At 41.4% G+C, this 26,306-nt stretch overlaps 1 protein-coding gene and 1 long non-coding RNA gene across 5 annotated transcripts in view; one reads left to right on the top strand and one right to left on the bottom strand.

The window, feature by feature from the left end:
• PHKA2 (phosphorylase kinase regulatory subunit alpha 2) overlaps nt 1-26,306 on the top strand; it is a 53,079-nt gene that overhangs the window by 25,185 nt on the left and 1,588 nt on the right. For 2 of the 4 annotated variants that reach the window (XM_083612257.1, XM_083612260.1), the window contains exons 16-32: nt 474-583; nt 995-1,139; nt 2,147-2,225; nt 3,474-3,637; nt 5,303-5,476; nt 6,615-6,703; nt 8,331-8,464; nt 9,833-9,989; nt 11,252-11,331; nt 11,900-11,978; nt 12,109-12,238; nt 13,559-13,660; nt 13,775-13,893; nt 14,557-14,586; nt 17,624-17,677; nt 20,359-20,532; nt 21,992-22,045. In XM_083612257.1, coding sequence (XP_083468383.1) covers nt 474-583; nt 995-1,139; nt 2,147-2,225; nt 3,474-3,637; nt 5,303-5,476; nt 6,615-6,703; nt 8,331-8,464; nt 9,833-9,989; nt 11,252-11,331; nt 11,900-11,978; nt 12,109-12,238; nt 13,559-13,660; nt 13,775-13,893; nt 14,557-14,586; nt 17,624-17,677; nt 20,359-20,532; nt 21,992-22,045 — 1,874 coding nt within the window. The remainder of the gene's footprint in view (nt 1-473; nt 584-994; nt 1,140-2,146; nt 2,226-3,473; nt 3,638-5,302; nt 5,477-6,614; nt 6,704-8,330; nt 8,465-9,832; nt 9,990-11,251; nt 11,332-11,899; nt 11,979-12,108; nt 12,239-13,558; nt 13,661-13,774; nt 13,894-14,556; nt 14,587-17,623; nt 17,678-20,358; nt 20,533-21,991; nt 22,046-26,306) is intronic. The other 2 variants (XM_083612258.1, XM_083612259.1) reach the window with 2 other exon arrangements.
• LOC310762021 lies at nt 14,530-26,298 on the bottom strand. Its single transcript, XR_014547795.1, has 2 exons — nt 25,964-26,298; nt 14,530-25,925 (listed from the first exon to the last, which is right to left on the bottom strand). It is a non-coding gene; the product is annotated as an uncharacterized lncRNA (long non-coding RNA).

The raw sequence follows: 26,306 nt of genomic DNA, 5'->3' as shown, positions 1-26,306 counted from the left end.
AGGGTACTACAGTGGTACCTCGAGTTACAAACGCCTCAGGTTACAAACGCTTTAGGTTACAAACTCCGCTAACCTGGAAGAGTTACCTCGAGTTGAGAACTTTGCCCCAGGATCACAACGGAAATTGTGTGCTAGCGGCGCAGCGGCAGCAAGAGGCCCCATTAGCGAAAGCACGCCTCTAGTTAAGAACAGTTTCAGGTTAAGAACGGACCTCCAGAACGAATTAAGTCCGTAACTAGAAGTACCACTGTACTGATTTCATGAATTAGGCAGTGCCTTTCCACGAAATTCCATGCTGAAGCAGTGCACTACTTGCTTTGCAAAAGAACAAGCCTTAAAGCTTTTTGGAATATAAGGAAAATGTTCATGATTTTTATATCTTGCTTCCGACAGCAAAATGTTTAAGACTAATTTGTGTTGTATATGGTATAAGAGCAGAAGTAAATGTTAGCTGTATTCTTTTGTCCTTCCAGGCCGCAACAAGAGCATGAAGCTGAGTGGAAGGCCTTACCGACATATCGGTGTCCTGGGAACATCTAAGCTCTATGTTATAAGAAATCAAATATTTACTTTTACCCCACAGGTGAGCTTGGAAAGCTTCCTGTTTCCCAATTGCTGGTGAAACACTTTGCTTATTTACATATCCCTTCTTGACGTTATGTAGGCTGAACTGATGAAACTTGTACCAAATTCATTCCAGCCATTTACACACGGAAATGAAATAAAATAGGAATACTGATAAGCTCATCAGCTTTCCAAAAAGAGAAAACTAATCTTGCTAATTACACATGCCAGAAGTGAGCACATAGGTATGGGGATCTTCCCGATGTAGTTAGAGAACATCTCCCCATCAAGGATGGGGGAGAGCTGCAGGTGAAGTCATGGGGTCCCTCATCCCTGGGTTGTGATGAGCTTCCATAGAACTAATGGTAACAAAGCTTTTGCCGAGAAAGAAATCTATAAGCACTTGTCTTCAATTTGTTTTTCCTTCCAGTTTATAGATCAACATCACTTCTATTTGGCTTTAGACAATCGGATGATTGTGGAGATGCTACGAACAGAGTTGGCTTATCTTACTTCATGTTGGAGGATTACAGGAAGACCAACCCTCACTTTCCCAATAACCAATACAATGCTCAGTCAGTAACATGTGACCTTTATCATATGACCTTGTATATTATGGTCGGACCCAGCTTTTTCTGAATGTTCATGCCATTTGCAATAGAAGCTTTTTCATTATTTGTTTATTTTACATTCCATACTGGATGAAAAATAAGAGGCAGGGATAGATTCTATCCAACAGAGAAACAAACGACTTTCTGAATATGCAAGACCACTTTTCAGGATAAATTTTACATTAATCTGGCTTTTTTTTTAAAAAAAGGGGGCAATTTGAAGCTGTGGGTTGTGTATTTAAGTTCCAAAATTAGTATTATTATTTTTTTGTTTCACTCTAAAGTGCTTTCCTCTCGTCCATGGCCTTAGATTTGATGCTGCAAATAGCAGCAGCCTCTTTGAGCTGGAGTTCCCTAGCAACCGTGTTCCCCACTTATGGAAATAGCTACTGAGACATCTTTGTGTATCCTTACCCTGCTCTTCATAGGGGTACACCAGATTAGAGTGAAGATAAAAATATACAGTTCATGTAGTGAACAAGTACTCTGTGAGCATAGCACCAAAATGGGAGACCATCTCCTTTATAGAACCAAAATGGGAGACCATCTCCTTTATATGCAAGAGGTTGTAGGTTCAACCCTGACATTGCCAGGTGGCTCTGGAAAAATAGGGCTTTCTGAAACCCACTGCTTGTCTGTGTAGAATAATACCTGGCTAGATGGTTCACTGTTGTTCCCAAACAGATTTAATAAGTGAAGTGGTAGCAAAACAGAATGCCAGTATATGGTGCACATATGGTGCACATTGGAACTCAGTAGGACTGAGTTAAAATGCCTATAGTTGAGATTTCTCCCCCTCCACATCTTACAAAAGGGAAACTCAGACCAGTCAGCAATACACTTTTTCATTTTTTCTTTTGGTTATTTTATTTTTAAAAAGTATTCCACATTGGATATGCTAACTTATTTTTAAAATGAGTTGATAAAGGAACCTATTGCCAAGATGCATGTTTTGTTTTCCTCTTTTTTAGCCAATGATGGGTCTGACATTGATCCAGCAATTCTTGCCACAGTAAGAAAACTTGGGGATGGCTACTTTGGAGGGGCCAGGTAGGTGCCACAATCCCGTTGACGCCTGAGGATATTCCTCATTCTCTGGCTTTGACAAAACATGTCATCAGACTATTGTGTTCTCTGTCTAGTGTTTCATAGGTTTGCCCCCACTAGTCTCTTTTGAGCTGGAGGTAGTCGCTGTACTTCCTGAGTCATTTGTCATTGTAGAGTTGTGCATTAATCATGTTTGTTTTGTATGCTGTTCTGAGGGCAGGAAAAGTAGCATGCACATTAAAGGTAAAGGGACCCCTGACCATTAGGTCCAGTCATGACCGACTCTGGGGTTGCAGTGCTCATCTCGCTTTATTGGCCGAGGGAGCCGGCATACAGCTTCCAGGTCATGTGGCCAGCATGACTAAGCTGTTTCTGGCAAACCAGAGCAGTGCACGGAAACGCCGTTTACCTTCCCGCCGGAGCGGTACCTATTTATCTACTTGCACTTTGACGTGCTTTCGAACTGCTAGGTTGGCAGGAGCAGGGACTGAGCAACGAGAGCTCACCCTGTCATGCGGATTCAAACCGCTGACCTTCTGATCGGCAAGTCCTAGGCTCAGTGGTTTAGACCACAGCACCACCCGCGTCCCAGGCATGCATTACCAGAGAGCAAATTGCATTAATGGAATTTAATTTTGTATAAATGCACATAAGTTTGTGGCATGGGAGTTACTAAAAAACAACAAAAAACTTGGCAGGTTGCACATCTATTCAATGGAAGTTGCTCTCGATTAAGCGTGTACAGGCAAACGCTGTATTGCATGCATTCAAAGAACACACAACTGTGCACACGTGGGCCTTTCGTCAGAACTGGAAGAGGTTGCAACAAGGGAAAGGTGGGCTTATGCATACTCTACTGACATGCACAATGACCTGGAATGCAAGTCCCATGCAAATTGGGGGGTTGCCTGTATCGGATTGCAGGCTTAGCCCAGTGTGTTGTCTCTAAGTGGGCAGTTAGAAACCTTGGAGTAGCTCTCAAGCAAGGTGTGGTCTTGATGGCTATTCCTGTTGTTTCCCATAGCATCTAGTAATAGCATCTAGTAATCAAAGAAAGAGTTGCTGCCAGCATGGAGACCATTTAGCTATGATTGTATAGAGCTGTGCTTCCCTCTTCTGCACAGTGCCAACAATAGTCAAAAATATAGCAAATGCTGATTATAGTGGGAAAACGTTTATATCTAGTGCAATAAGCATTCATATAAAATGATGTTCTTTTCTCCTTTGGCTGCTTTGATGTTTGTTCTTCAGGGTGAAGCTGGGCAAGTTTTCAGACTTCCTGACCACTTCATTCTATACAAACCTCAGCTTTCTGGACCCTGATTCTGATGGGAAGCTCTTTGATGATGACAATGAAGGTTATTCCAGCCCTGAAAGTGGATATGAACTAGATTATGCAGACTTCGGCAACAAAGGTAATACTGGTTTTGGTTTTTTAATGTTTCAAATTATACACACACTTGCCAAAGTAAACACATCTCAAAGCCAATGCCAGAGGAATATATTTTAAATCGGATCATAAAGGAATCGTTGGCTTTCTGGAGAGGTTGTTTTGCCCATGCTGTTCTTGAAATTTGTATTTGGGGGATATCTAACAGCATGTTTTAAATGAAATGTACAGATAGGTGAACGTAACTATGAGTCATTCTTTATGGTCTCAGATAGAACTCTATCCCAGTTCTCTGGGCCCCGTGTTTGAGGACCCTCTTCAAATACAGCCTGACAAAAGCCGGCTGAGTATTTTTGGTGGCATTTTTCTTGACTGAGGACAGTACTGTTCATGTTTCATCTAACTAACAGTGGACATTTAAAAAAACTATCAGACACTGTTATTTAAATGTTTGCATATTTTTAAGCTGCCTGGGATAAGTTTTGCGTATAGAATATGTCTTCTATATTCATGTATTGTTGAATTGTATTTATTACTGAATTTGCCATAAATGTTGTTCTGTACTGTTGCGGGGGAAACTGTTACCTTGCAGCCTTCTGATGAGGCTCATGGCATGCTGCTATTTCCTTATATCCTAGTCTCATTGTAGGATCTCTCTTGTCTCTGAGGACCCTCCCTCCCGCCCCTTCCTCTGTGTGTGATTAGAGAGAGGTGTAGCAACACAGTAGGGCCAGAGTGATGAAGGAATCACACTGATAGAAGTGGGAGAGAAGAGACCAGGAGTTGCAGAAGGCCACAGGGAGGAAGAAATGAGACTGAGCAGAGATGGAGATCCGAGCGAGAAAAGGAGAAGCCTGGGATTTGTGCTGGATTCGTTGTCCTGGCCCTAATTCCTTCACAGAGGAAGGGCTGGGAAGTTAACCTCTTCCTGAACAATAGAAGATGATACTGTGAGCAGCTGTAGCACCTGCAGATGAGCAGGGTGTGTCAGGGAGAGGCAAATGGGAAAAGATGAAAGGACAGAAACCAGCAGTTATAGAGAGCCTAAAGAGATTATCAGCAGCTTGTCGTCTGACAGTCAGTCTGACGTAGAGGGGGAGGAGGATGAGTCTGGGACAAGTCATGCTGTACACAGAGGAAGTAAGGGGAGGAGTTTTCGCAGACTTGCATGCTGGGTGCGGAAAAGGAGGAAGTAACATTAGAGGGAGCAACTGCGCACAAGGGGAAGGAGGTTAATGGAAACGCTGGAGATGTACGTTTGAACTTTGTCAAATAAATCAATTGTTTGGAATTGGCTGGGAGCCCGGAGTCTTATCTATGGCCAGCTGGACAGCACTAAGCCTCTGACAGGGTGCATGTGAATGGTGTGTCAGATTGGTGCACAACTGCCAACAGGAGGGCCATTTTCGGCCCGGGGGCGGGTGTGTGAGTGGATTTACATGCGCTCACCGACACGCACGAAGATCCGGAATGCAACCCCCGTGCAAACGGGGAGTTCCCTACATTGCCTTGCCATGGCCTGAAACATTTAATCATTGTATCTTTTTCTTTAACAAATGACTTAGTGACTATTTACTATTATTGTTTTACCTGTGTTGTTTTTCCGATGCCAAAAGGTGATGTCAGTCAGAAGGAAGTAAAGTTCCAGTGTCTCTTTCAAACTGATTTCCTTTTGAACCTGTTTTGACAGAATCCCAGGACGAACTGGACCAGTATATAAACACAATGTTACAGAGCACTGCTCTTAAATCACACTTGCCTCCGATATCAAAAACATCTGGTTCAAGCTATGTGTTTAGTGCTGCTCATTCTACCAGAGAAATACTGTCAATCATGGCCAAGACAAAGGGTCTGGATGTTCCCAGTAAGTTTTTACAGCATTTTGAGTTTTATAACATTTCACAGATGAAATACCTGTAAATGCTAAATTGATGCTAAAGCTAAGAATAGTGTTAAAACGGTTAGTCCACGCTAATTGTAGATACCAAGAAATATTCCTTATAGCACAATTCCTTTGAAATAATGTTTCATTTTCTGTGTAACGGACAATTAGCTTGTCATCACTGAAGCTCCAAAGTTGAAGTGGACATTATGATGGCATGTACAAATGGGACAATTTGCAACCAATTTCTGTTGTCAAAAGTTCTCAGTAATAAGCATCACATTGTGACCACATGTGTAAAGTCAAGAATAAAAATTGAAAGCTACAGAGAACTCTCTAGTCCACTGAGCAGATGAATAAGGGAGATAAGTGCATAATCAAATTGTAAATGATGAAAAAACACACTTACAAATCTGAAGGAGGGAATATGTCGTGAAATATTTGTTAAAATCATCATTACTGTTGCCAAGGGACATCATGGGTCAATAGGTGCTGTACGTCATTTGCGAGGTGCTAAAACCTAGAAATATAGTGAAAATTGGGACAGAACTTGATAATTAACTGCAAATTGCACAGAGTATTAGTTGGATATACTAGGGAGAAAAAGTGTAATTTTCTGCAATGTGAACATGCCTTTAAAGGGTATACACACTTAATGCTTAGCATTCTGTCCAGTGTTGAACCAAAGCATGCTGACATTAACTTCTGCATTTTAAGATACTATCTTTCTCCAGACATGAAAACATGTTAGCATGTTACAGTGATTGCTGATTTCAGGTGGGAGAAACAGAGAGATTAACTGGATGTTACATATTTTTTTCTTCCTACTTGGGAAGGAAGTGAGTTGGAGAAGAGGAGGGGAAAGGATACTTAACCCTTTCCCTACTTCCTGCTCAAGCACTGCTGCCCTGGACTCTTTTGGGATAAAGGGCAGGGTATAAATTTAATGAAATAAATCAACATTCTGAATTGCCCCCCTCAAAGCATCTTTCTCTGTGCCAGTATTTTCTTGTACTGCACGACTAGGTCCTTAATATAATGTTTTAGTATCCGAAACACTGTGGGCTCTTACAATAGCACTTCTGTGTACTTAGAATGACCTGGTTTGTTTGCTTCCCAGATGTTTCGATGTCTTTGCCTACAAAGGTTTTGAACACCCACCGGAAATCTCTGAACCTTGTTGACTCACCACATTCACTGGTGGACGAAGTAAGCCATTGCAATGTTCACATTTGGAAAGCATAATGACCTACCTCTTTGTTTACCGTTTTAATCAATAGAAGTAGCTGAAAAACAAATATATCATGTTTCACTTGTGCATCATTGAAACAGTTTATTTTATTTAAAACATTTGTACTCCACCTTAAGGAGTCCAAGGTGGCTGACAGCAAAATAAAGCCCTAATTTAACAATGCAACATACTGGTTCCAGAAACATTAGAACATTAAAATATGGCGGCAGCAATCAAAGTTATTGGGTTGCATCCAATGGTGTCCATGCACAATGGGACTTCTTCCTCTGCTCATTCTTCTTCCAGAGCAGACTTGGGGGTGGGGTGTGCATGAGGGACTGTACAGGGGAGGAGAGGAAGGGGAAGCCCCATTGTGTTATTGGAACTCTGCTCACACAACATGGGAACCCATTCCAATCCATTGAAATCAGCGGATTAAATCCAATACACTAGAATAACTATCTACAAACCAGAAGGTTTTTCCATAGGGAAGATTATTACTAGCTTCTGGAAGGCTTTTCAATAGTTATGGAACTGAAATTGTTCCTGCAAAAAAGGAGTATTAAAAAAGTGCACGAGTGACTGAAAAAAGGTGGAATCACATTAGTATGGTGTGGAAAGTAAGTGGAAATATTGCAGCGTTGTAATCTATTGCTCGGATGTTAATTCAATGGTCAGTTCAAGAAGCAGAGGCAGCCTTCAGAAGGCTTGTTCCTTGCTTCATGACGAAAGAGCTGTTAGTTCCTTGCTTTCAGACCACACCAGGACTAATGATACATAATTGAATGTTCGTAACTGCAACGAATGCAGGCTGGATTTCCTGAGACCAGGAGGGCTGCATTCTAGCTCCTGCAGAATTGCTCAGCGCACAGCTCATTTATTTGGGGCGCGCAAAACAGCAGACACATGGCTTGAGTACACATTGCAACCCTATATTTTTGGAATAAGAGACTCCCTCCCCTTTTGATTTTCACTTCTCTTCTGCTTCAAAGCAAGGAGGTCACCCTACACATGTACAGCCCAGCCTGCTTACTGTTTGAAGGCCCATGGGTATTAAATGCAAATATTATTTTAAAAGACAAAACTAATATTGCTTGAATCTCTTTTTTATTTAGTTACCCAGTGGTGGTTTTATTTTAAAGCACACACTTTAGAACTTCCAGCCAACTCCCTTTTCATCCATATACCTAGAATAAAGTTAGTTAAACAAAATGTAAAAAGTGTTCAGAAACACTATGTCTCAATTCTGTACAGTGGTACCTCGGGTTAAGAACTTAATTCAGTCTGGAGGTCCGTTCTTAACCTGAAACTGTTCTTAACCTGAGGTACCACTTTAGCTAATGGGGCCTCCTGCTGCCGCCTCTGTACCGCCGCCGCACAATTTCTGTTCTCATCCTGAAGCAAAGTTCTTAACCTGAGGTACTATTTCTGGGTTAGCGGAGTCTGTAACCCGAAGCATCTGTAACCCAAGGTACCACTGTAATTGCATTTATGTGCCCCTCACGTTTCCCAGGGAGTAATGATAGCTAATGAGTTACAGAGCAACCTTTCATGTTCAGGCCTTTTTTGACTTTTGGTCATTTAAAGTTTGTCTTTGATTAATAGGAGCCGGAGGCTGTTCTTCAATTGCCAAAAGATGCTCACGGCGATTTGGACTGTGTGAAATTAGTAGAGCAGTTAAAGGAATGTCCCACTTTACATGACCAGGCAGATATATTGTACATCCTGTATCTAATAAAGTAAGTTTCCTAGTATCTTTGTAGCAAATTTTGTTTATTTTTAAATGGTGGCATTTCTAGGAAGTAAAAGCACCCAGCTGTACTAATGTTATGAGGGATTATTGTTGTTCATGACCCTGATAGTTGTGACCTCCCTTACGGCAGGCATGGGGAAAGTGGCCCTCCAGACGGATGATTCCAACATCTGTCAGTCCCAGCCAGCATGGCCAACGGTCAAGGATAATGGGAGTTGGACTCCAACATCTGGAGTGCCACAGGGTTCCAGCTTCTGACATGGGTTTCAGCCTTCAGATTACTGTTATGTATTCCTAATGTTTTATTACAAGGTTTTCATTTCCCGTTCTGTTGCCTTTTAGCACACCCACAAAAAGTGTCTGAAGTGCTGTCTAGTTTCTAGCCAGATCTTCTGCATTAATGTTTGCAGAGCTGACCGTTCCACTTGTCGCAGTGCAAGATGCAGTAGGACACCTGCCTCTTGTTTTCGTATCTGGCTATTTTAGGGCTTGATGCTACATTCATGCAAAGTTATTTTGAGCGGTAAATGGGGGGAACTTCGGGATGGAACTTCCCACAATCACTGTCGATGGGATTTTATTTTGCAATAAACTAAAAAATACAGGCTACCAAAACACACACACGTAACAAAAGTACTTTAAAAATTAAGGAACTTGATGATTACTCTCGTTAACATATCTTGCATATGTTTGTAGGATGACTTAAATATCATAGTCAGGAAAACTATAGGCTTCTGTACTTGCTTGGAATTTGATCAGAAGCTTGAAGGGCATCTTTGTAGGGAATCATGATGCCATAATATCTATTTTTAATTTTTGCTTCATTGCTTGTTAGCTGGCTGAATAATCATTGTATGTTATCACATTCTCTCGATTTTTATTATTCTGTTGCTGTGGAGTTCCAGTTATATGCTGTACATGGCTTGACTGCTATATATTTCTGCTTAAGAAAGTTATGAAGGCACATGAGGCTACTACTATGTTGCTGAAGCTATGCAGGTCTGAGTTTGGCAGTGTCTGGGTGGGAGATCACTTGGGAACCAAGCATATGCCACCTTGGATTCCATGAAGGAAGTAAGGAGAGACATAAATGTAATAAAATTAAACAATGTCTTACATTTATGTTTCACCTTTTTCCCATCATGGAGGGATCCAGGATCATTAGATTCAAAATGATGAAGCATCACTTTGGAACTAATATAGAGTTCTTGCAAGTTCTACACACTTTCAGCTATTTCCCTTATTTCTGCAATGAAAATGTCCTCTCTCTCTCTCTCTCTCTCTGTGTGTGTGTGTGTAATAGCTATGTATTAGTTTATAAGTACATCTAACCATTTCTGTTTTGTATTTTAAGAGGCCTTGACTGGGAAACATGTCTCTATGGCCAGTGTGGAATCACAGTTCATTGTCTTCTCAATGAGCTCTACAGCAAAGCAGGCCTGAACCAAGAATGGGGGCTGATCCGCTATATCTCTGGCATACTGCAAAAAAGAGTGGAAGTCCTAGCTGAGGTGCGGAACAAGTATATATCATTTATTTGTTTACTAAATTTGTATGCTGCCCTTCATCCAAAGATCACAGGTCATAAAAAATACATGAAATGAGAATACAAAATACATAATAGAACAAAAACAAACAAATACCCCATCTCCCACAAACACATTTAAAAGGCCATAAAATGTTAATCAACCCAAGGCCTTACCTGTTCCATTTGCTCTTCTTTTTGTCTTTGGGTGTGGGGATACGTATGCTTTTGCTGCTAGAAGAATGTGCCTGCAATACATTTTGCAACTCGTTGCTAGGTTTTATTTATTCTTAAAAAGATGGGTTGTGTCCAACTAAGTAACACTCAGAGTAGACCCACTGAAATCAATGAACTAGGCTACTAACTTAAGTACATTTATTTCACTTAGCCTATTGTGTGCGTGACTTAGTTGGGAGCAACTCATTTGCTTTACTATTACAGTGGACTCCCAGCAGTTTCCCATCCAGGTTCATACATCCAGTTTAACTGTAGCAAGGATGGGGAGCCAGTGTTCCCCCCCCCCCAACACTCCTGCGCTCCAACTCCCATCAGCCTCAACCAGCCAGTGGTCAGGAACTCTAGTCCAGTATCATCTGCAGGGCCACAGATCTATATCCCTGACTTACGTGTGTGTCCCCGCATCTCTGAGCTATAGGAAGCTTGCACTTCAGCTCCTAAAGCCAGATCTTTTTAGATATGTACACTTTTAATCCCCTGAATTTTAGATCTGCTTTTTGTGAAGCTGTGCATCTGATTGCACTGTTGCTGCTGAATTTCTCCTACCGCTTTTATGCTGGCAATTATTGTTACTATAAGTAGATAAATTGACCCATGGAATAAAGGCTGTCATAACAGTTTTAAGTGCGGGTGGAAATTATATATAGACACACACACTGCATCTTGAGAGACATTTGCTTTTAGAGCTGTACACATGTGCACTGAAACACCTTAAAATGTCCTCACTGGGCACTACATCTTTCCTGACTGACAGCAAGCAGGATGATTGATCAGTCACCTTGCTATAGTTTCTCTGTCCTTGTTACAGGTACAATAAATGGTGCTTCCTCTTCTTTATCTAATTAGTGCTACAGAATGGGCAAAGCAATGTTTCTGCATCTAAAAGAAGACAGTGCTGGTTGCTGCATATATGGGTTCCTGCAATATCTTTGAATTTAAAATAAGACAGTGTTGGTTGTTGCGTAATTAAGAGATCAGTCTCACCACTTCTCTCCTTTTATCCTGTGCTAGGCCTGCACAGACCTCCTGTCACACCAGAAGCAACTTACAGTAGGCCTGCCACCTGAGCCACGTGAAAAAACAATAATAGCGTAAGCATTCATCACCTTTATAGCCTTATTTATCACACTTTCTGTGTCTTCTCTAATTGTCGTCTTCTTGTATATTGTGAAATAATATATTTAGAATGAATAACGCAGCCTTTATTTACTGGGTATTTTTAATGTGTGTTTTTTTAGTTGTAAATTGTACAGGATTTTGAGAAACAACAAATAGAAATGTAGTTAAATAATTATAAAAGAGACATTGGTCCTCTTTGGCAAGGCTGGACCTGAACAATATGTTATGCAGGACCTTAGCAAGTTTGCTAGCAATCTTTAGCTGTAGGAATGGTGTAGTGGGAATCTAAGAGTAAAGGCAATCGGGGGGAATAGGATCAGCAGCAAGGTTGTGACTAGATGATCAAGGAATAACCCGCATGAAGAGGACCCCCATTTTTCTCCATGTGGATGTATCTGTGGAGTCACCACAACACTCTCATGAGCCACTGGGTAGTTTTCCTGGGAGAATGGCACATATACACACATAAACACCACAGAGGATTGTTGGTGGCAAATATAGCATCCTCGCAGTCTTTAATCAATGGTCCATTTTCTTTAGGCCTTTGCCACCTGAGGAACTAAGCAAACTCATATATGAAGCCAGTGGTCAAGACATCAGCATTGCGGTTCTTACGCAGGTAATGCAAAAGGAAGCCTTGAAGAAACAGCTTTGTTTCTCTCACCGTGTTGCAGTTTTCATAAACGTGACGAAGGCCTCTAAAACCAATGCTCTTTTTTTCCTTCCTCTGTCCTCCTCCCCCATAACAGGAAATCATGGTATACTTGGCTATGTATGTCCGGTCACAGCCCAGTCTATTTGCAGAGATGCTCAGGCTCCGCATTGGACTCATCATTCAAGTGATGGCCACAGAACTTGCTCGCAGCTTGAATTGTTCAGGTGAGACCAGTTTTGTTGCCACAAGCCAATAGTAGAACAGTCCATGAGTGATGCCCCACTTACAGTGGATGAATCCAAAGCAGGATGACTGTAGGTGCGATTGATACCATATTGGCCCGAATATAAGCTGCACCTGAATATTAAAATTCCACAGGCACTCACACCCGTTCCGTTTTACCGTATGTCTGTTTCAGCAGCGATATCATAAAAGCCTATTTTTGTAAGGTTGCGAATTTAAGCCGCACTTTAACTTTTCACGGTTGGAATTTGGGGTGAAAGTGAGGCTTATATTCAGGCCAATACGGTATGTAGAGAGTTTGTGTGTGTGCTTCTGAAAAGGAATCAGAGGTGATGGTAGAGAGAGGGAGGATGGAATTCAATGCTGTGCAAGTGACAAGTCTTCATAATTGGCTCTGGAGGGCTAAGGGACCCTCTGGAGCAGATTTGATTCAGAGCGCTGCTAGAAGACAGTGCACAGTAGCTAGAGATGGTATTAATGCCATGTTCATTAATAAATGTACAAAATAGTAATAATATATAATAAGCTGCTACAGTTTTAAGATCTTCCACCAGCAGAATATCTGTAGGATTGTTTTAATAGAAATCAGGATGAATTTGCAGCATAATCTAGAGTTAAATGTTGCAATCTGATCCATGTTTACTCAGAAGTTTTCCCCAGGCAACTATGCTTAGAATTGTAGCCCAAGTTACTTTGCCTTTGTTTTGTGTCTGTGAATTGGGCAGGTATCATTTTCTTTAAAAGCACCCGCAGGGATTTGCTGTTCGTTCCTGCATTCCTTCCGCATGCTCAACAAAGTCTGCTCCAGATGCCATGCGTTTTTATTCTTTAAGTATGAAAAGCCCCAGGAAAACAATCATGTTAAACTGCATTTAGCTGATTGACAGCAAGGGCTCATTGTCTGCCATCCCACTTTCAGGAGCTGGGAAAGAAGATATTTTAAGATAGACGATTATCTTCACTGTGGTTCTGTATATGAACTTGAGACCTGTGACTCAGAAGTGAGAATGCTGCAGCGATATACATAGCGGAGAAAGGGTGCTATTTATCCCCTTCGGTGTAAAACAAAGCCTTTTTGTACTAATGCAATTTATGTGGGCTTGTCAGAGGGGAGAAAGCCAGAAAAAGATCACACCAGCTACTTACCTTTCATTAAGTGATATGGGCTGAAGGCAGAGCTTGCCATTAATTTGGTAAGCTGAGAAATAATAATGGAGCCGTTCATTAAGTGATCTGTGCTATTGACAACTTGCTCTCCTGCAACAGCAACTGCATTGTCCTTATTGCTTTCCCTTATATAGGTGAAGAAGCCTCCGAAAGCTTAATGAATCTAAGCCCCTTCGATATGAAAAATCTCCTCCATCATATTCTCAGTGGGAAAGAATTTGGAGTTGAAAGGAGCAGTAATACACTTTTCTTCTAAGTGCCATTTTTAAAATTACTCTTGTTTGTGTTTCATTTTTTGGTAACAAAAATTGGTTGTTTTTTTCTTCTTCCTTCTCCTCCCTCTCGCTAAGTGCGTCCTCTCGATTCTTCAACATCAAGCCCTGCTATATCTATCCATGAAGTGGGTCATACGGGAGCAACAAAAACGGAACGAAGCGGCATCACTAGGCTGAAGAGCGAGATGAAGCAGGTGAGCTCCTGTCTCTGCATTTCCTTCCAGGCACCTTTAGGGACTGGCTCGTGAGAGCTCATTTCTCTCTGGTGGCTACAGCAAACCACTCACTTTGATCTACCTCTGCTTAATCTGAGAGCATATCCTGCGAGGGTCCAAAGGGGCTGTGCGAGAGCTTCCACAGCCAACCCAAGATATTTCAGTCTGTCATGACTGCTAGAAAGCCGCTCCTTAATAATAATAATAATAAAGCAGGGAATAGCCAATCACCTGTTCCTGGGGGGTGTTGTGAGGATCACATGGGGAATTAGAGAACCACGTGCAGCACCTTGAGCTTGAATAAGAAAGGAAAGAGAAGGGGAAGGAAAGATGGCCTGTCACTTAATGCATTTGAGGCATGTTCAAAAGACACTTGTCAAGTCCTCCATCCTTAAAATACACATAAAGTCCAGCCCGCCCCATCTCATATTTCTTACAAATCATTTGAAAAAGGAAGGCACTAGTGGTGGTTTTATATCTTAGTTGGGAGGTAGTAGCTCACATCTTTCATCCATAGGAGACCTTAATTGCCGGTATTGAGCAGCGAAAACATTTCACATTATTTTGTGTCTGCTTGTGTTGCTTGTTTGCAGCATCTGCTTTCACCATTTACAGTTTTGTTTGTTTCGTTTTTCATTCTAGAGACATTGGAGGCTAAGTAGTAGCGAACAGGTGAAATGAAAGTGACACGTGTGTGCATATCAAGTGGCTAAATTTGCATGCTGGAAGTGCATATATGCATTTTGAGACGAGTGCACGGATAGGCGTTAGAACACATATTTAAACCGTCAAGTTGAAAATGACTAATGTGCTTGTGTGAAAGATCTGTTGGCTCACTCTCTCCGTAGCATGAGTTCCAGGGTGGTTTCCAAGGTTACTAAAGCAAGACTGCTATCCTGAATCAATAATCATGTGTAGCTCCCCCCAAACCCCAGCAACACACTCCGCCCCCAGAAAGCAAAAACAAAACAAAACACTACCATAGCATCACCATCTTAACATAGCAGTGACATCCTTGGGGCCGTGTCACACTTTTTGTTTTTAAGTGCTCGCTTAGAAAGCGTAATACGCAGTGCTATTTTTCTAGAAGAAGTGCTGGAACTCACCATGAACACCTCCCTCGTTCTCTCTCAATGGCAATGGCGCCCACTTGAAAGGTGCAGGAACTGAGTTCCAGCTGAAAAAAAGCCCTTGTAATATGTGGTATGGCTGTAATGTGCTTTAAAACAGTGAACAGAGAGCCAGGATTCATGACAGTTGTACTGCATGTTCACTCAGTGTCAAACTTGGGTTCAAATGTACCAAATAGCCCATAGTTACTATGTGCTTGCCAGGATTTTTGACTACTTCTGTGCTGATCTGTAAGTGTTTACAACATTGGGGGAAACTGACAGGCAAGAAAAGTTATCCTAAGAGTTTATGGAGGTGTTCTAAAGATGTGCACTATGGAGTAAGGCCCATTAAACACAGTGAGATATAGGAAGACTGCCTTCTACTGAGCAAGACCATGGGTCACCCTAGTTCTCTACACTAGTGGGTCTTCAAGGCTCTTTCCCAACCCTACCAAGAAATGTCAGGACTTGAACATGAGACTGTCTGCATGTGCTCCATCACTGTGCTAGTGGCAGAGCCTAAACATGTGCAAGATTGTGCTGTAAGGCATGTTTTATTCACTTAGACATTGCTTTATCTTAGATTTGCCCCAGCCAAGCCTTGAAGCATTTTATATGATTATATAGAAAGCCTGTGTGTTAAATGAACTTTGCTCTGAAACTGTTATGCCTTTGCAACTCTATACCCTCAGCTCATTGCTTTCAGGGTGCACATTATGTGTCTTTCTTTTTATATATTCAACTGCCCACTAGAGGTCAGCATTAATACGATGTCATAATAGATGCATTGCACTACAAAATTTCTCAGAGAGCTGTGGTTGTAAATATAGAAACATTCAAAACTCATTAAATTTGGGTATATTCATATAGATAGCTAGGCTTAGAAACCTAACAGCGAATTTATTTCATGTATTGCATTCGTCTCCTCTTTTAAAGATGTAGCAAATGGTGCAGAATCCCAGAATAATCTAAATTACATTTGAGTGTTTTAATCACATAAGGGATTGAATACCAACATGGATTCTTGTTAAGCTGTATAAGGCTACGCACCAACCTAGAAGTACCCAACAGCCCTTCATCCTGGCATTTCTCTAAACCCAAATGACTTGCGTCTCTGGATATTTTTAAGGGCTTAGCCTATGTTTGCCTAGCAACAAATCCTCCATTGTCTTCTTCATAGGGCAGGCAGCTGAGCCATAGATTAAGCTGTGGCTATTTATTTGATTTGGTTCTTGTCTTTCCTCCAGGGGACTCAGAGCAGTGTTTTAGTGTCACAATACCCCTGTGAGCCACATTAAGTGAAAGGTCATCTAGTGGCCTTTGTAGCTCAGTGGGGATTTGAACGGGGGCTTCCCCCCACATCAAAGCTCGGCATTTTGGCCACTGCACTATTCAGGTGTTGCTGCAGTTGCACTCAGCATCCTGGCAAAGTGGACATAGGCCACAAAGGTAGAGAGGACATCCTTACTTTAACTAAGCCTTGTTCTTGAAACATAAAGGGAAATTGCCACTGTCTGTGGCTGTTTGAAATGCATGCTGAAAAGCATTTGCTGAATTATGGAGAAGGGCAGGGGACAAGAGGGCACCTCCTGGGTTTTCCAACTCATGGCTACCAAAATGGAGACTGTAAAATGAAGCATGGTGTGTACACATGATCTTGTAAATGCCACCTTGATAGATGGAGTCATTTTGTGCCCTGTTCTGTTAAGTGTGGATCTTTACATAGCCAAAATGGTACCATCCAAACACAAGAGGGAGGAATCAGCAGGCTTTGGGAAAACACAAAGGTTTATGGAAAAAAGCTTAAGTGTGTGGGGGAGCCATCTCAAACAGTTGTGAGCATGCTATGTGGGCACAGACTATTGACTCTGTGTGTGCATGTGTGCATACATTAAATAGAAAATAGACAAGGAATGGAATGGAGTATCGTGGGAAAGGGCATAGCTGTCTGGCTGGAACCCTGAACAGGAGCACACCACCATAGTTTCAGAGTTCTACCTGATTTAATACTCAAAAGCTAGAATATATTCTCCTGCATTTTTGACCATTTGGTCAATTTCAAAGCTAAACCAAGACATCATGATTAAAGCTAAAAGGAAAGCAGTTCAGAAACATTGTTCTTGATACTGGGATGGTGTATTGGTTGTTTTGCTTTCCATTGCTTAGTTTGTTTGGCATCTTGCTTGCATGCAGCTGCATGGAATGGGGCTGATGCAATGGCGCTCATTGCATAGGAAATGTAATCTTAACAATAGCTCAAACATGCTTCATGTGTTTGAAAAGCTCCTCTTACTTCATTGTTGCTGCTATCTGAAGGTCAGCACTTCAAGCAACAACACTGGGTGCAAAATCTGACACTTCCCCAAACTACTGTCTAGATGGTTTCTTATTTAGGCACAGACTGGGTACTGGTGCAAATTATCCTTGTTTTCTTGATGCCAGAAAAGTTACAGCAATGACCTTCATTGCAGATTTCAACACATGAGAGCATGGGGACATTTATAGCTTGCTGCTCATACCTATATCATTTCGTTTGTTTTCCACGTGGTGTTGTTTTTACTCATTCCCCCCCCCTTTCTTTTTCATTTATTTTGTAGTTCTTCTATGGGGGCCATTCCACATCCAGCAGCATGCATTCTTCCAGGTCCATGGTAATCTATCATTCAGTAACTTAAAATCACTTCCTCTTTGTAGGGACAGAAACTTGTCTAAGTTTACTTCGCTTTTATCTCTCATTTATTACAGAACTTGGTTTCTTCAGTTGTCTTTTACAATATAAGGCATAGAAAAATTTATAAACATGTATTTTATATTTAAAATTGTGGCTGTGTGTATGTGTGTCTACATATATATACAGTGGTACCTCCGGTTGCAGACGGGATCCGTTCCAGAGCTCCAGTCACATCCTGAGGTTTCTGCAACCGGAGGGACCACTTCTGCGCATACGCATGCAGTGAAACACTTCCAGGTTTGCCACTTTCGCAACCTGAAGGTAACGTAAGCCGAGGTGCTACTGTACATATATATGTACATATATGCATACATACACACACACAAACCACAAACATTGCTTTATTAAAAGACTATGGGTTGTATCCAACGTCATTGCTTAGGTGATGGCAAAGCTTCTGTCAGCAGAACAGGAAAGCAAGCCATTTTCAGCAATTTCCCTGTCACCTTACTGTCAGCTGAAAGACACTGTTGGATACAACCCTATAGAATTATTCCATGTCCTTACATTGTCAGTATATTCATTTGTTTGTAGCTTTGTGTCCAGTGTGTTGATGAACCTATGAATGAAATGTCCAATTAAAGCAATTAAATGTAGATGTTGCAAAAGGGAAATGTAACTGTGAATCCCATACTGAGCATAAGAAAAGCCCTGATGGATCCAATCAGGAGGCTGGCTAGTCTAGCATCTTGTTTTGAGTGAGTAGCCAGCTGCATCTGGGAAGCCCATATTAGAGTATAAAGGCAGCAACTCTTCTTTGCCATGTGCCTCTCAGCAACTGGTATTCAGAGGCGTTCTTGGTCCTGAACCTGGTGTTTACCATTTAACCATCAAGGCAAAAGCCCATTGATGGAACTGTCGTCCAGGCATTTTGTTGACCTGTTTTTAAAAAGCTATGGTCATTCAGCACCACATTCCATATCATCGGATTCCATATGGTTAATTGTGTGCTGTGCAAACAAATACCTTATTGGGTCTGTTCCGCATCTTCCATCCATTAATTTTACCGGGTAATCCTGAGTTCTGATATTATGGGAGAGGAAGACATTTTTTCTCTATTTTTCCACAACACTCCTTCAACACCCAAAAGTGACTTGACAGGACACATTTTCAGGCAGGAACCAATCTCAAGAAAAGCCTGAGGGGCATCTCTGGAAGACTAAAGGGCTGAAAAAAATGTATAGGCCAACACACCTAGTACTGAAGCAGACAAGAGTAGCTACTAAGAGGCAGCCAAGAACAACAGTGGCTTATGGCAATCCAGTTGAGGAGCAGAGATGCCTGAAGGTGAGGAGTCAGTTTAGACTCCCATCACCAAGCAATATAGGTTCTGCTTTATCATTTGGTGGTTGAAACCCGCCAGTACCTTTTTCAGCTATCTGAAGCCTACCCCAACAAATCTATTTTTAGTTACAAAGCCTTGAAGAGAAATTGATAACACATTTTTAGGATTTGTTAGGGCTAGGGGAAGCCGCTTAAGAATGTGCTCTGGTCCATTTTTTTTGACACTATAACACTCCTGCTTCCCCCTGTTAAATGGCTGTGTGAAGAACTATGCTACTTTATACACTTTGCAGTTTATACACTATGGTGCTTTTATACACTTTGCAGGCTAGCTGTTGGGACCCACAAGTCATTTGCAGTGATTTATTAGCGGAAGGGATCTTATCTTTGTGGGCACAGGTGACAAAACCACTACAGTACAGATACACTAATTGCCCAAGCATTGAAATTTCCACTGAACCATGTGATTAATGTCAGCTCTGCTGAATGGGTTACAGCCTGACTCATTCAATATCCAGAACCTCTGCATTGCAAATGAACATTAATATAGCAAAGGGGGAAATTTCTTTAACATACATTTAATGGAAATAGACCAATAAAACGGTTTTAAAGCATTATACACAAACACACACATCTGACTTTCCTGCTGGATATCTATCAAATCCATTATAGATCTCAAATTGGCTGGCCTTTAAAAAGAATCTGGGGGGAAACCGAGATGTACCAATGCAATGCAATCTTCACTAAGTATTGTGGTTGAGAATAGCTATGTAAGCTACATTTCATAAATGACTGTCACAATTATCCACGTTGGATTCATGGCTTCTACTTGTGTAGAAGAGACTTTTTCAGCTGGTGTAGCTTGTGAGAAAACTGCAGGCATGTCAACTGCCTCTACTATGCAAGGTTAAGGAGCTCCATCACCTTTGCTCACTGGGACCCCCTAAGGCAGAAAGAACCCCATTAAGACTTTTATGACATCTCTGGAATAAAGAATTTTGGAAGTTGTGCAAATGAACTAGGCTCTAATCTTGAATACACTAGGGAGTAAGATCCACTGAATAAAGTTTGATGGGTCTTGCTTCTGATAGAACATAGACAGGGTTGTGTTGCTTTTGTTGGAAAACAATCTGCTCTCTTATTGTAGGGATCGGCTACCCACACCAATATATATAGCGAAATTGTTATGTATAATAAGCAGTAACCTGCTGAAGGACAGGTGGGCAGCTTGCAACCCTTTACCTTAATCAGTCTTTCTCCAGTGGGGATTGAAATGGAGCTTCTGACATTTTTGGTGAAATTTTGTCCTTTTTTCAGAGATGCAGTAGCCCATCGTCCCCTACTAGTACATCATCCTTGACAGGGTCTGGTGGGCACTGTATCAGTTGGGGTGACCGACAAGGGCAGTGGCTTCGCAGGAGGAGGCTGGATGGTGCCATTAACAGAGTCCCCGTGGGTTTCTATCCTAAAGTGTGGAAGATCCTTCAAAAGGTACATTTGGAAGCAACAGAAGGGGGAGGGAAATGCCATGCGTTGTCTGATTAGGTTAACTTTTAGAGTACACTGTGTTGCTTTGGATTATATCTAGAAACACTTGTTGAATTTCTAGCTAATAGGTGTTCCGTTCAAATCTTCTGAAATAACAGTGAGTGGTAGACTAACACACTTGTTCCTATAGTGCAAAGATTTCCATTTGTGCAGCAGAATTCACCTCCTTCCTTCCTCATATGCACCCTGCATTCTCCCCAAATCTGCTCCTGAGCATTGGGAGAAGGGATTTAGGAGGTGCATGGGGGAAAGAAGGGGAGGGGGAGACCCATTTTGTAGCTAAAAAATCCTTCCAGAACTCACAGAACAAAATTGCCCAACATGTTTCTCCAGAGCACTGGTAGTTAAAGTAGTCAGAGGTGACTTTCTGAAAGGAGAGCATGGTGGGAAGACTGTCCAATATAAAAAGTAAGAATATGACTAAAAGCAGAATTAAAACCCTAAAAGCAGCAGAATACGATAATGCTATTAAAGAGAGCACCTGTAATACTCAAAACTCAATGAAACATCGTGATTGAAAAGACTCCATAGCAGAGACAGGACTATGAGCAGGGCTGACGTGTCTTACAATTCAAAGCTTGCCTAAAAAGAAACGTTAACTTTTTCAGGAATGGCACCATAGTGTACCAAATGAAATGACATGAATCATTTTCTGCCTAGAAATTAAACTGCCCAGGCTCAATTCAATATAAAATTGCTTTGATTATTTAATAGAATCAACTGAATCTACTATTCTATGCTTACAATTTGAACCATAAAAGACAATATGCTGCCTCATTTCCCCTTAGAAGCAATAATTCCATCTAGATCCCTCTGTTGTTTGTTGCTTGTTACTCTCACCAAATGTCCACTTTTTATTACCCTTTGATTACAAATTTGATGGGGCCACTAAGGAGCAGATAAACTTTGTTTCCAAAGCAAAAATGTGGCTAGTTAGGGGTTTATTAGCCTTCTGTATCACACATCACACGTGAAGCTCCACGTGTCCTTGAGTCACTGTACCAGAATAAGCATAATTACATTTCTGAATCCATACCTCTGAATTTCCTGCAAGTGTTCCACATTCATGACTAATTTGCAGCCAGATTTATCCTGTATTTTGATCTCACACAAGTAATTCCATGCTGGTGAAGGATGGTTTTGGAGAGTAGCATAATTAGACCGTCATCTGTTCTTACTATAGAATGATAACCTTTTCTTTGGCAGATGTACTGAAATAATTTTACAGTTGCTGGTTTGTTTATTTTTAAAACCTGCCATATATCATAAAAACAATTCCCGGAAGAACTTGTTTAAAAGCCAACCACCTTCCAACAAATCCACATAATTTCTTTAAATGTTGACTCATTTAATTCTTACTATCTACCATGTTTTAATATTGAAATGTTCATATACATTGCAGTGTCATGGTCTCTCCATTGATGGCTATGTCCTTCCTTCTTCAACGACAAGAGAGGTAAGACTTGAAGAAGCTCTTAAGTTTTAACATAATTCCTTAGTACAAAGAGTTGCAGCTTAGTTCAAGATAAGGTTAAATATTGTACATATGCTCAGTCATGTCTGTTCAATACTAGCATGTTGTGGAACATTGCAAATATAATGCTCCTCAGTGCAAATAATTAACTCACAGTAGAGATTGATGACTGGGGGTGGGGTGGTGGTGGTAAGATTGGGGTGAAAAGAGGTTTTTTAAAATGCCCACATTATTTTTCTTTTAAAAACTGTGTGTGTGTAAAAATGGGGCGCATTCCTCTTCCCCAAATTTCCCCCTTTTTCCCAGGCTTTCACATCTCTACCTTAAAGCCAGCCATCATGTTTTTCTTGTATTAGGAGAACAGGTCAGAAATGTATACGGTTCCAGGTATGCTTGAACTATAATGCTACTTCTTTGAAGACATTAACATTTGGAATCGTTCCTGTCTATGTAGCCCAAAATGAGATACACTGGAAGGAAGCTGTTGGGGCAAGAAGAAGAGGGCCTATCTGAGCCATTATAATCCATGTTGTCATTGACTTTAGCTATGGGTGGACTAAATGTAGATTTAATGAGACGGAGCCTTTTTATTTGGGCTAATTTTAGAAAATGCAAGCCTTTTATAGAGTCACATAACACTCTTCTTTGGGCAGAAAATAATGATGTGTTGTGAATAAAAAATCTTACAATCCTATTCTAATCCTGCATGTTTACTTTGAAATTCTTACTCCCACATACGTATGCCTAAGGTTGCAGCCTTCGTTTGCACATCGTGACCAAACATATTTCTTTTCTTAATTAGCTTCCTAGGGGTTTGCAGCTCACATTACAGAACATTCTGCATTTCATCTTGCCTTGCAAGGTGAAAAATAATAATCTTGCTTTGAATCCAGCTAATACCCATTGATTTTGAAGAGCTTTTATTGCCTACTTTGGGTTCCAGGGTCGTTGTCTTGCAGGCCTTTACCATTCCTGAAAAACAATTGGTCTTCAGAGTTCAATATGAGGGATCATCTCTGCAAATGTTCATCTTCTCAAATGTTGACTAATTTATCATGGAGGATATACAATGCTGCATAGAACAGCTTTTGATATTCTTGAAGCACCCACTCTCACAAGGGAAGGGGACGCAATCTCCACCAATTTCCCCTGCACTCTTCACCAAGGCAGACTCCAGAAAAGCACGGAAGGGGTTGCAATTTGTAAAAGGGAACTGATGGAAACAGTGCCTTTTTAAACATTAATGACAGTTACAGTAGGATTTCTTACATGCGGGTATTTAGAACAAAAACTAACGCTGGGTCCTTGTTCAAAGTGACAGCTCGTTTTTTGTGTGGCATAGTATCAAATAGCCCTTTTGGCACTGGTTCCCTCTATGTGCTGTTTCCAGAGTACAATGGAAAGGGGCTTGGGGGGGGGGGAGGAGGAATCTATTATTAGCAATAGGCACCGAGTGCGTTATCAGCTCTGTACTTGCCAAGTGCTCATAATTACTGCTTAATGGGGCATTCTAATTTTAGAGGCAAGGTCTATTTTTCCAGTTTTTGTTGCATGGAAGATGGAAATGGGGTTATTGGCTTCCAGAGCATTAGAACCACCTGGCTGTTCAGGGGATTTTATTTTTTTAATGGAAACAAACCAGTGGTGCCAGGGCAGTGGTTATTTCTGCGATTGGTGCATCCTCTCGATCACTGACAGGATAAGCTTTCAATTGACACCAAGGAGACAAGAGCCTTCAGGCCATCCTGTCCTGTTCAAAATTCATTCAGTGAATTCTCCTATGCTAGACTTAAATTCTGCATTTGTAATTTTCCAGACAGTGACAACTTACTCTGAGGTCCTTTCAGTAAATGCTTTGAATTAGCTTTTGGATTTGTTTTTGAGGCCTCCTTTGCAAACTTGAGTTCATCAGAGTTAAACTTTGTGTTTCCTAGAAGGATCTGTTTATGGTCAGGCGGATGGAGGACAACTTTGGAAGCTTCCATTGGTAGCAGCCGTTTTGGAAGAATAATCTCTGGCTGTAGTTTAATTTAGCTGTGCCAAATAATATGGTATCTTATGTTGGTACTATCCTCAGTGCAGCTGAGGATAGATCCAGGGTTACAGTGTAATCTGGTTAACATTTCCTGTGTAGGTGCCAAGTATTTTCACCTTATTATTTAGTGGAATCCAAAGTTTTAAGGTAAGTTTTCCCCTTACCTTACTCAGAAGATAATGATCTCCACAAGTCCTTCACTTCCTCCAAGGACCAAGGAAGCCACAAGTTTTGTTGGCAATCCTCAAAAGTTACAGGAAAGGACACATCTTTCAGTACTCATTCTTCTTACTGAAAGCAAAGTCTTGTACATCATCCTGAGAAGCTCACAAACCTATGAAGATAAGAGTTGTCTCGTTGCTGTTGTGTTGGCAACTCACAAGTATCAGTCATAGACTGTTGGTCGCTGCTAGAGTTTGTCTTCATGACACTGGGCTTAGAAAAGCACTCTGGTGGTTTAGTCTCATGAGAAGACTCTCCCACATATTCCCATAAATGTCTGAGTAAGTTGTTATGCTTGTGAAATTGTTTGTAGGACTGTCTCATGATATGTTCTGGAGTTGTACTGCAGAAGCTTCCATATCACAAACATAATGTGAGAAGAGGACTTAAATCATACTGAGAATTGCTCTTAAGTGTGAGCTGATTACTGTAATTGGTGGCATTGACTGGAAATTCCTGAATTTATTTATTGGTTGCGGAGGGGAGAGTGGTTTTGTTTTTCGCCTTGAGCCAACAAAAATCAGCTTTTTTTGTCCTTACTTATAGTATCTAATTCTTTCCCCTGTCTATTTTATCCTCACAAGAAAGGAGGTTAGGGTGTGAGTGTATGACTGACCCATGGTCACCCAGTGAGCATCATGGCTGGGGATTTGTACTCTAGTCTCCACAGTTGTTGCCAGTTTCCAGCACTCAAACACTAGACTGAAAGTTCAGTGTATACACATTTTGACTAACCTCCTCCACTCCAATCATCCTCTTGAGAGGGAACCAGCTAGGAGAGAGAATGTGCTCTGGCATCCTTTCTGTCTGTGTAATGTAATTTATGGGGAGATGATAAATTATCTTCACTATCAAGAGAGATTTATAAAAACTCGAATCCTTTTAACAGGCCTGTCAGAACTTGGCAACATCCAATTTTGTTGCTTAACAGGAATCAAAAGTAATAAGCACCAGATCTCCTGAGGCTAAGTGATTCCATGTGACATCTGAGCATTTTTGCCAGTGCAAATTAGGTTGCTCGGCTTGTGCTTGCAATAACGAGGTGGTTCTTTGGGGAGCATCGCATCTCCCACATCACTGGTAGCAAGCGGCTTAAAAAAAATTAATTCTCTGTAGTATTATGTTTTGATGTAGTATTATGATTCCTACCTCCAGCATAAGGCCAGCAACTGATTGTAATCATAAGGCCAGCAAAGCCATTTCAGAACTATTCTTAAATATTTGTGATTTCCCACGTCTATATTATCTGCAGCTCGCCTACCTGCCCACTTACACCTGGTGTTACTGTGTACATCTTTCCCACACTGTTGTGGTAATTTGAGACAGCTATGCTGAACCATTCCAATGTAGTCAGCAGCTGCAAAACAGTCTTCCTGTGTAAAGTGCTGGGCCTTCTCACCTTACCCTGGGACTGCAGGAAGGTTCTGTGCCTCGCTGGGTCCCTGCAGGCACGCGTAGCCTAGAGTGGCCTTGAACCTACGAAAGCCTGTCAAAAGTCAGGAGAGGGCAGTAACGTTTCCCCTTGTGAATGTGGTTGCATCCAAGCCTCCAATTGTACCTGCATCTGCACTCCATGAATCGCCATATCCTCTTAGAACACCTTTTCTGACAACAGATGTGTGAGCCCCTGTGTGCCTGCCAACCTCACCCAAAATGCATATACACACTTCCTCTAACAGCTGGACAAGAGCCATGTACCACACTGAAAGGCACCCTTAGCTTGCTGCCTGCGTGGAGTGTGGGTTTAAGGTGCTGTGGGTGGATAAACTACAACACCTAAAAGCTTGGACGCTTCATCAGGATGTACATAGGAGACGTTGACATCTGTCAACCGCTTTGTTTTTACAGAAGTCTCCTGCATCGCAGCTGTTTGTTTAAGTGAGATTACACAGCATTCAGCTTGGATTATAAGAGGTCTCACTGCCTTCAAAAATGCGCCCAACTTGGAATGCAGTACCCCTTATGCTTCTTTCTTTTCGTTTCCCT

The sequence above is a fragment of the Podarcis filfolensis genome (assembly GCF_964270895.1).
Source record: "Podarcis filfolensis genome assembly, chromosome: 4".
Taxonomy (NCBI): domain Eukaryota; kingdom Metazoa; phylum Chordata; class Lepidosauria; order Squamata; family Lacertidae; genus Podarcis; species Podarcis filfolensis.
Note: the sequence above shows the minus strand (reverse complement) of the source record. Positions and strands in the feature narration are given on the sequence as shown.